The 10,260-nt window shown below is 35.8% G+C and overlaps 2 protein-coding genes across 2 annotated transcripts; both read left to right on the top strand.

Moving 5' to 3' along the window:
* Window positions 655-4,162, top strand: LOC18606433 (subtilisin-like protease SBT4.3). Its single transcript, XM_018117221.1, has 10 exons — window positions 655-756; window positions 876-964; window positions 1,286-1,380; window positions 1,476-1,616; window positions 1,712-1,811; window positions 1,978-2,491; window positions 2,581-2,903; window positions 3,014-3,125; window positions 3,217-3,430; window positions 3,528-4,162. Exons 1-10 carry the CDS (start codon window positions 655-657, stop codon window positions 4,160-4,162), a joined length of 2,325 nt encoding a protein of 774 aa, XP_017972710.1.
* On the top strand, window positions 6,041-8,867 carry LOC18606432 (eukaryotic translation initiation factor 2 subunit alpha). Its single transcript, XM_007040033.2, has 7 exons — window positions 6,041-6,517; window positions 7,199-7,255; window positions 7,335-7,421; window positions 7,497-7,643; window positions 7,738-7,842; window positions 8,129-8,227; window positions 8,412-8,867. The coding sequence occupies exons 1-7, from the start codon at window positions 6,146-6,148 to the stop codon at window positions 8,565-8,567; spliced, it is 1,023 nt and encodes a 340-aa protein (XP_007040095.2). The 5' UTR covers window positions 6,041-6,145; the 3' UTR covers window positions 8,568-8,867.

The raw sequence follows: 10,260 nt of genomic DNA, 5'->3' as shown, positions 1-10,260 counted from the left end.
TGCAGTTAAGAACACTTATTAATATCAATGTACTTGCTTAATACATCAGAATTTAAAACTATCTAATAAGCTTTGTAATAGGCAAAAAATATGACAACTTTAGTACATCTGTTGCTTTGTTACCTATCATAGATCCTTTTGACGGTCAAGCTTTTGAATGAATCGCCATTTTTGATCCTAAGATTATCAGCTTCCAAGAGCCAGATTGAAGCATACAGTATTTTTCTTGATATTCACGGAACCAACAAAGAATATCTACGGAATGACCAACATGAAAAGGAAGCAGATGAGAAGACAACTTAATATAGATAAACTAGAATTAGATGGACCTTCTTGTAACCTTATGAGAGACAGCAACGTCTATGTTTTTGGAGACATCGACTACCAAAACAACATTTGAATTTCCAGTTAATTGTTTGCAAATTCATTATCACTTTTCAGTCAAGTTATAAAATTTTTTTCTTGTAAAATGTAAAGAAACTTGGAGACAACAGCAAAAGTCAGAAGCAGAAGAAGGCTAGCCTGGTGCCAGTAAAGCACAGAAGAAGCCATATACCAACATAACAATCATCAAAATCTATCCTATAAATACCTTGCTTCTTTGAAACTTTTTACATCAAGTTAACTAGCTTGAGGGTTTTTCTTTTAACATCAATGGCGAAGAAAGGGTTGATGATTTCGCGTCTGTACTCGATGCTGTTTGCAGCGTTTTGTTTGATAAATTGTCATGCAGCAGCCGATGCCAATGAGAGGAAGGTGACATTGTTTGCTTTAAGTTAGCCAGTGTGTTCTTGTGCATTGGAAATGGTTTTGCATAAGTTTTCACTAAAAAAGGGCCTTTTCCCCCTTTTCTATTTTTGTTTTTATGTGTATAGGTTCACATTGTGTACATGGGAGACCGCCCCAAGGGAGAATTCTCAGCTGCAACTACCCATCATTCCATGCTGAAGGGTGTTCTCGGGAGGTTCTTACTCCTATTCCACAATGACTCCTAAAGCTATTAAAAGGAGTAGAATTTACGTTTAAAGCATTATCCGAGTAGATATATCTTAACACATTGTCATTTTCCACCTAAAAAAAATTCTAATTAGTAAATGCTTATTCTGATGACGATACATCAAATACTATAAAACCTTGAAAATGACAGGAAAATTAATGCAATGTATGACTAGAGAACAGACCACCAATGCTCAATAACCATAGCGTCAGAAATAATAAAACAGGGTAAACAATTTTTTTTAAAAATATAGTACTATATATAACGTTTGATTTTCTTCAACTGCAGCGCTTCATCAGCCAAGAAATCGCTTATTTATAGCTACGGCAGCTTCAATGGATTTGCAGCTAAATTAACAGATGAAGAAGTTCGAAGGTTCTCAGGTGATGAGATCATCAAATAAGTAAAGTGAATAACTAAGAATAAAATTTCATTTCCATGGTCTGTACTAAAAAAACAATCAATAAATGCCATGCAGAGATGGACGGAGTAGTTAGAGTGATCCCAAATCATATACTAAAGCTTCATACAACAAGGTCATGGGACTTCATTGGTTTTACCCAAGACGCCGTTGGAGCAAAGCCTGAAGGAGATGTTGTCATTGGGCTTCTTGATACAGGCAAATTAATGAATCACACACAAACTGCTATGGTTTTAACAAAGATCAAGTCAAGTCAGTAAATTGAACCTTGTAAATTATTTTTTTGTGTTTAGGAATTTGGCCTGAACATGAGAGCTTCAATAGCCAAGAACTTGCTGCTCCACCCTCCAAATGGAAAGGAGTATGTCAAGGGGCCAACTTCACCTGCAACAAGTGAGCTCTCTTTCTCCCCTTGTTAATCCGTTCTATCATCAAGAGATTAAAAAAGTTATATATAGTCCATGGATATTATGAATAACTGATATTATAAAAACTGTAACATATAAAGAGCATTAGTTTTTCAATTCGGGCAACTAATGAAATGAATTTGGTAACTCAGCAAGATCATTGGAGGCCGTTACTACAATAGTGAGAACTGGTACGATGAAACTGACTTCAAGTCTCCAAGAGACTCTGAGGGACATGGGACCCATACTTCCTCAACTGCAGCAGGTGACAAGGTGCCTGGAGCAAGCTACTATGGGCTAGCTAATGGAACTGCAAGAGGTGGAGTTCCTGGTGCAAGGATTGCCATGTACAAGGTTTGCTGGTCCTTTGGTTGTGCAACTGCAGATATCCTTGCAGCATTTGACGATGCCATAGCAGATGGTGTTGATGTAATATCAGTGTCTCTTGGTGCTGACTGGCCACTGGCTTACGATGAAGACCCTATTGCGATTGGTGCTTTCCATGCCATGAAAAATGGTATATTGACATCAAATTCTGCCGGTAATTCTGGACCATGGCCGTATTCAGTTTCCAATTATGCGCCTTGGACGTTAACTGTTGCTGCGAGCACCATCGACAGAAAATTTGTTGCCAAAGCAGTACTTGGCAATGGACAAGTTTTCACTGTGAGTAGAATTGCAGCCACTTTAAGTGCTTTGCTCCTTTTCCTCCTACTAATCAAGGCTAACTTTAATTTTGTACTTCATCCTTGAAGGGACTTTCCATTAACAGCTTTGAACTTCATGGAAAATCGTTTCCCTTGATTTGGGGAGGACACGCCGCCAACTACTCTGCGGGCGCCAGCCCAGATATTTCAAGATATTGTATCACGGGTTTCATGAATTCATACAAAGTGGAAGGCAAGATTGTCTTTTGTGAAACTCTTTGGGACGGTACTGGCGTTCTTCAAGCAGGCGGCGTGGGCACCATAATGGCCGATGATGAAATAACCGATTTTGCTTTCAATTATCCATTGCCAGCAACACAGATAGGCGCATCAGATGGTGAAAAAGTTTTGGACTACATTAAAACAACAGAGTAAACAAATCTTCTTACCTATTCTTTTTTGAATTTAATCCTTTACAATACTTGCATGTAAAGCAGGATATTATGCTTATAGTTTTAACGAAAAAAAAATTACCATTCAGGAATCCGACCGCAACTATTCTGCTTGGAGAGACATGGACAGACTACATGGCACCTTATGTTGTATCATTCTCTTCCAGGGGACCCAACCCTATCACTCCAGACATTCTCAAGGTGCTTTTTAGTTTTCAACATTCTTTTACCTGTTAGTTTCTCTTTTTCTTTTTCAGGACAACTGGTGAAATCTTGACTGGTTATTGTGCAGCCTGATCTCACAGCCCCTGGTGTGGACATCATCGCTGCTTGGTCTCCTGTTGCACCACCTTCCGTTGACTGGGAAGACCCCCGGAGCGTAGACTATAACATAATCTCTGGTACATCCATGTCTTGTCCTCATGCTAGTGGTGCTGCTGCCTATGTCAAGGCTGCCCACCCTGACTGGTCCCCTGCTGCCATCAAATCAGCCCTCATGACCACAGGTAATTAAAACTAAAGACATATCAAGTCTATTTTCTCGGTGATGGTCCTTATGTAAGTGCAAAGTAACGCATACTCTGCCTACGTTATCATTTACAGCCACTCTTGTAGACCCAAAGAAGCATGAGGATCTAGAATTTGCTTACGGTTCCGGCCAGATCAACCCAACACGGGCACTAAGTCCCGGACTTGTCTATGATGCAAATGAGACAGATTACATTAACTTCCTCTGCAAGCAAGGTTACAACACCACAACCATAAGACTTATCACAGGTGACAACAGCAGTGTATGCACCAGCACCACGCCTGGACCAGCTTGGGATCTCAACTATCCTTCGTTCTCATTAGCTGTGCTCGATGGCCAGCCAATTTATGGTGTCTTTACCAGGACAGTAACCAATGTTGGCCCACCAAACTCAAACTACACTGTCTGGATGACCACCCAACGCGGCTTCACCATTAGCGTAGAGCCCCAATTTCTGTCATTCTCAACTGTGGGAGAGAAGAAGTCTTTCACCGTGAGGGTCACCGGTCCGAAGATTTCACAGCAACCGATTACATCTGGTTCCATAGTATGGGTATCTTCGGATTACAAATATATGGCGAGAAGTCCAGTTGTGGTCTACAATGTTCTCCCCACTCCCTATTCTCCTTACGACTCCAAGTCCCAGCGGAAACCAACATTCCGACGTCCTTCCATGTATCACAAGAATGGAATCCTTGGACGTAACTAAGAAAACATATTTGAGAGGTTTAAGTGCATTTGTGAAGAAGGGCATGTCAATTTGGTAGTTTTTGCCCTAAATAAAAGTTTGTAATAAAAGAGCTACAAATTCACTATGAATGGTTACAATTAACAATCACAGTTTTCTTTATCCAATTAGCAATACGAGATTCTTGAACTAGGCAAGAAAATATTGTGAATATTTATTGTGGCCATAACTCGTTGAAGTAATATTACTGGACTAGAATAGAATTTCTCCTTGTCAGATAAGATTATTCTCTCTTTAGCTAATTATTAAAATGTTTGTTTCAAATTTTTGATTTAACAGTAAAATTTCCCTTTGACAGATTGCATTATTCTCTCTTTGATTTATCCTTAAAATGTTTGCATACAAACATTTGATTTAATAATAACTGATATTTGTATTACCTACTTCATATTTTCACTGCCAGGTTTATTTATGATGGTTAAGCTTCATTAGAAATTCCACTTTTGACAGACTGCATTATTTGGTCTTCAAGGTATATTTCGAGCCACGAATGTCAAGCCCGTCTAGCTCAGTCGGCTCTTAACTTTGTGGTCGTGAGTTCGAGCCCCTCGGTGGGCAATATTTTTATGGAGCATGACCCGACGTCTTTTGACCTAGTAAGGAAAAATAGAATTTCTTCAGTTTCTTACCAGTCTCGTAGACTTCATAGTGCTTGTTTAGCCTAATTTATTCTTAGCTTAACCTAATAAAGAACAATGGAATCTCTTCAATCTCTTACCAGTCTCATAGACTTCTTAGTACCTATTTGACTTAACGTATTTTTAGCTTATGATGGAATCTCTTCAGTCTCTTACTAGTCTCATAAACTTCTTAGTGCCTGTTTGGCATAACTTATTCTTAGCTTATCTATTTTTTACAAACAAAAGTTAAGGCAAATAGTATTTTGTAAAAAGCTCTTAAAAAAAAATTTAAGTAACTTTTTTTTAAAAGAACAAAATTAAAAAAAAACGTAAATAAAACTCTAAATAAGAGTTTTTTTTAAAAAACACGTTAACTTCTTAAGAGAGTTATTTTTTTTTAAAAATATCATTTCTTAAAAAATACCTCCTCCCTCTCTCCCTATCGATCTCTCTTTCTACAAATCATCCTTCTACGGTTTTTTTTATTCTTACAAAAATTAAGAAAAAATAAAATTTAAAATTCAAAATTGTATTTAGGTATTATTTTTACTTTTGTTTTTCATTTTATTTTCTATCATTCTTTTTTTTGGCTTTGAAAATTCTCTTTATTGTTTGATATGATAATTATGTGATGTTCATTTGTTCTTAACTTCTTTCTGGTGTATATAATATTTGTTGATTATTTTTGAAATAATTAGTCAAATAAGTCAAAAAATAAATTAGATGACTATTGAAAAATCAATATTTGTAGGTAATTCAACATTATAGAATTTTTTCTTTTAAATATAACAATATGCTGCATCACAAGAAAATTGAAATAAACTTTAATTCCTTTGGTAACAGGAATGTTTTTTAAAAAATAACAATAAATATTTTTTATATTGATTTTTTTATCTTTCAACAATTTATAATATTATAAGAGAAATTATATTTTTATTCACATTCATCTTTTTTTTGTTTAATTCAATTTTTTTCTTAATTTATTAAATACTTTTTATAATAATTTAATCAAAATTAAAGTTTACATAAGTTATTTTGTCAAATAACTTATTTATAAAAAAAATAGTTTAATTTTGAAAATTATTTTTTTTTATAAGAGTGTTATAATAGTTTTTAAGTTAAAAAAAAATTTACTTTTTCATGAGACCTTCATCCGACGTCGTTTTTTGATATAAAAATGAAAAATGGAATCTCTTCAGTCTCTAACCAGTCCTAAAAACTCTTCTTAAAACCCTAACCCTCAAATGCAAAATCCACAAAATCAAAATCGAAGGAAAAATCAAAGCCTAAGAATAAAGCAAAAAAAATAAAAGATTAGACGAAGATGCCGAACCTTGAATGTCGTATGTACGAAGCGAAGTACCCAGAGGTGGACATGGCGGTGATGATACAAGTGAAGAACATCGCCGACATGGGTGCGTATGTTTCGCTCCTAGAATACAACAACATCGAAGGCATGATCTTGTTCTCCGAGCTCTCCCGCCGTCGCATTCGTAGCGTCAGCAGTTTAATTAAGGTAGGCCGGACGGAGCCCGTGATGGTCCTCCGTGTCGATAAGGAAAAGGGTTACATCGATTTGAGTAAGAGGAGGGTTAGCGAAGAAGACATCCAGGCTTGTGAGGAAAGGTATAATAAGAGTAAGCTTGTTCACTCTATTATGCGACATGTCGCCGAGACCTTGGATATCGATTTGGAGGTAATTCTGGTTATTTTTTATTTCTCTATTGTTACTATTATTTTTATTTTTAAAAATGAGGGAAATTTTTTATTGCTATATTTGGTTCTAGGGACTTTTAGTTTTCTTCATATGGATATGAGTAATATTTAGAGTTTAGTGGTAGTGATTTGGAAGTAAAGTTGGTCATTTCATTTGGGTTGATTGAGGGGATTTTGATCACTGTTTTATGGGTTTTTGGTTGGGAAATGTGGTTCGGGGGGTGTTTAGTTAAGTGAGAATAAGGGGATACTTTCTAATTGTTCAGGAATTAGTGTTTATGAGGAGAATGTGTGTGTTTTTATAACATTAATCCAATTAAAAAAAAAAAAAAGCGAACTGAATTATTTCCTTGATGTAATTTTAGTATACAATATGGTTATTTGTGGGTGACTTTCAGGTTAGATTTTGCCTAAGTTGCATAGAAAATATGGAGAATTTGATAGGTTGGCTTATGCTTTTTGTTGAATATCTGTTACTTTTTAAATACAAACAGTGAGGAGTTCAGGGATTATGATAAGATTACTATGCTTGTGAGATAGAATGCAATGGGGAGAAATGAGAATTCTGTATGCTTAATCAAATTATATAGGGATAGATAGTGTTAGAAGCGGTTTTTTAATCATCAGAGTGCATCGGACTTATACTATGCATTTGTGGCAGGATTTGTACATTAAAATTGGCTGGCCTTTATACCGGAAATATGGTCATGCTTTTGAGGTAGGAAGTTATGCGCTTTTTTGAAGTGTCATTTTATTTCCACATATTGTTAAAATGGTCTTAATTTTTTCGTTTGCAGGCTTTCAAAATTATTGTGACTGATCCTGATTCTGTCTTGAACACCCTCACCTGTGAAGTAAAAAACCCTGGCCCAGATGGACAGGAGGTAAATTTCAATTTGTGAGATGCATGCAACTTATTTCTTCATCTGGTTTAGGTATCTAACTATTTTTCCCTTTAGGTGACTGAGGTGGTCCCTGCTGTGACTGAGGAAGTCAAAGATGCTTTGATAAAAAATATTAGGAGAAGAATGACACCACAACCTCTGAAGATTCGAGCTGATATTGAAATGAAATGTTTCCAGTTTGATGGTGTTCTTCACATTAAGGTCTTATTTGCACAAACTCTCTCTCTCTCTCTCTCTCTCTCTCTCTCTGTGGTTTGATTGTGGGTTCTCAGATGGTCGATTTTGAAATTTGCAGGAGGCCATGCGCGAAGCTGTGGCTGCCGGGAATGATGATTGTCCTGTTAAAATCAAGCTTGTTGCTCCTCCACTTTATGTTCTTACCACTCAAACTCTTGACAAGGTTAGCTTAATGTCTCTTTTTAATCCATCTGCAATGAATTTGTTCCCTCTAACATGCCTTTGAAGTTCTCATTCACAGCTTTTTGTGCTGAAAGCATTTGCATGAGCATACTAATCCTTTATGAAATTTTCTTCTGTTAATTATGCTGATCCACATCTAAAGATTCTTTGCCTTATCCTAGTCATCATTTGCACTGACTTGTTGACATCATCTGTTGGTATTGTCATTGCATGTCTGTTTAACAATTTGTCTTCTAAATTATTTTATTCTTTGTTGCCTTGTTCAGGAGCAAGGTATAGCTATTCTCAATAAAGCAATTGCAGCTTGCACTGAAGCAATAGAGCATCACAAGGGTAAACTTGCAGTCAAAGAGCATCCTAGAGCAGTGAGTGTCCTTATTTCAGATTCAATTGTTCTCTGTTTTAATTGTCCAGTTGGCCTTTTGTTCAGTCTTAATGTCCTTGCAATGGAGATTCTCAGCATGGATTTTTATTCTTGTTATATCAATTGGTTGCTTAATTTGAAAATGTTAATCTTTCTCCTGAAATTTCTCATTGGCATTGATTTAGGTGAGTGAACGAGATGATAAATTGCTTGCTGAGCACATGGCTAAGTTGCGTAATGATAATGAAGAGGTCAGTGGTGATGAAGATAGTGAAGAAGAGGAAGACACAGGCATGGGAGAAGTTGATGTTGAGAACGCAAGTCATGGAATAATGGAATGAGGTTGCTGCTTACATGAACATGATGGTTGCCGATTTTTTTACCAGAACTTATTTTTTTTTCTCCTTTTTTGGTCCACTATTTTCCGGGCAGTTCAAAACCTCTTGAAAGTGTTGTCTTGTTGAGTTGTTTTGCAAATTTACAATATCTTTAGCCAAGTTTAATGCGGTATACAGATGGATGACGTATTGAGTCAAGTATTCAAAAATCTCGAAGGTGGTCTTGTTGAGTTCTTTCCCTCCCTGTCTGTGTTTCTTGGGTTGGTTCTATGATTTCTATGAGATTGCATTCAATTCATGCTATTAATGCTGTGACGGGAGAATCCAATATTATAGGTGACTTGTACAAACCATTTGCAAGCAATTTTGTTGGAAAGAAAACTACATGAATGTTTGACTGGTGCGACTTCAAGAAGATCGAGACCATCCGAAGCAATGTGATCGGGGCCTTGAACATAGCTGACCTGTGCTGGGAACAGGGCTTGCATTTGATTTTCTACTCCACAGGCTGCATGTTTGACTATGATTCTGACCATCCTCTTGGGTCGGGGATCGGCTTCACCGAAAACGATGCTTCCAATTATAACGGTTCCTTTTTTTAAAAGACCAAAGGCATGGTAAAAACAAACTACATTGGCCCTCCATTGTAGTTGTGCCCAAAAACGGTAAAACCAAACTTCAAGTTTCTTTTTTTACAATAAAAAAGATTAATGCTTTTGATCTTGACAATTACTTTTAGGCAGCAAAAATGACTTACTAAAAATAATTTTATTGAGTCTCATTAACCTTGAATTTAGAAGGATCATCATTATTTTTAGGAAAATATTAAAAATACTTTATTGACATTTGTTAAGATGATATTTATAAGATCATCGTCATTATTTATATATAAAATTATAATTATAGACTTAACTAGCAAGGGATACAACATGCATGGATGCATATCATTCATTAAAACATCATTCATGCAGTTTTTCAAAGTTATAACAATATTCTAATATTCATTTTTTTATTGTGAATTGAAGGTGGAATATTTGATCAAGAATTACGAGAATGTTTACATTTTACGTGCTAGAATGCCTCTGTCGTCTGACTTATCCCATCATCATAATTTTATCAAAAAAAATCACAAGTTATGAAAAAGTAGTTAACAGTCCGAACTCGATGATGGTCTTGGATGAACTCTTTCCAATTTCCATTGAGATGGTGAAATTTTACCAACCCCAGAGTGCTCTCTCACAATGAAGTTTTAGAGATGTGTCGGAATTATATCGATCCCAATTTTACATGGAAGAATTTCACTCCTGAGGAACAAGCGAATGTCCTTGCTGCTCCTAGATGCAACAATGAACTTGATTCAACAAAACTGAAGCAGGAGTTTCCTAAAATATTACCCATTAAAGAGTCTGCTATAAAGTATGTTTTCGAGCCAAATAAGAAGAAGATTAATTTGGCTTGACAGGTAACTTTGTAAAATTATTAATCTATTTCCTAATATATTTAATTTTTTAGTCTATGTTTAACGATGGTGTTTAAGATCTTTAATTGCGTTTAGTTTGAGAATAAAGGATTGTTATGTTTGTGTGTTTGGATGTATCTAAAGCTCTATATAAAGAGGTTTTAGTCATTATGTAATGTAATCAAGTCGTTCAGTCAAGAATATGCCCACTACTTTTTAAGTCTCCAATTGTTGATG

Source organism: Theobroma cacao, chromosome 3, assembly GCF_000208745.1.
Source record: "Theobroma cacao cultivar B97-61/B2 chromosome 3, Criollo_cocoa_genome_V2, whole genome shotgun sequence".
Lineage (NCBI taxonomy): Eukaryota > Viridiplantae > Streptophyta > Magnoliopsida > Malvales > Malvaceae > Theobroma > Theobroma cacao.
This window is presented reverse-complemented; position numbering and strand designations above follow the sequence as displayed.

Bases quoted from the DNA above. Each gene is read 5' to 3' on its own strand.
- LOC18606433 (XM_018117221.1), top strand. From the start codon at position 655: ATGGCGAAGAAAGGGTTGATGATTTCGCGTCTGTACTCGATGCTGTTT. The intron at 1,381-1,475 runs GTGATGAGATCA...AATGCCATGCAG, and splicing joins AGAAGTTCGAAGGTTCTCAG to AGATGGACGGAGTAGTTAGA. The intron at 2,904-3,013 runs GTAAACAAATCT...ATTACCATTCAG, and splicing joins GACTACATTAAAACAACAGA to GAATCCGACCGCAACTATTC.
- LOC18606432 (XM_007040033.2), top strand. From the start codon at position 6,146: ATGCCGAACCTTGAATGTCGTATGTACGAAGCGAAGTACCCAGAGGTG. The intron at 6,518-7,198 runs GTAATTCTGGTT...CATTTGTGGCAG, and splicing joins CCTTGGATATCGATTTGGAG to GATTTGTACATTAAAATTGG. The intron at 7,644-7,737 runs GTCTTATTTGCA...TGAAATTTGCAG, and splicing joins ATGGTGTTCTTCACATTAAG to GAGGCCATGCGCGAAGCTGT.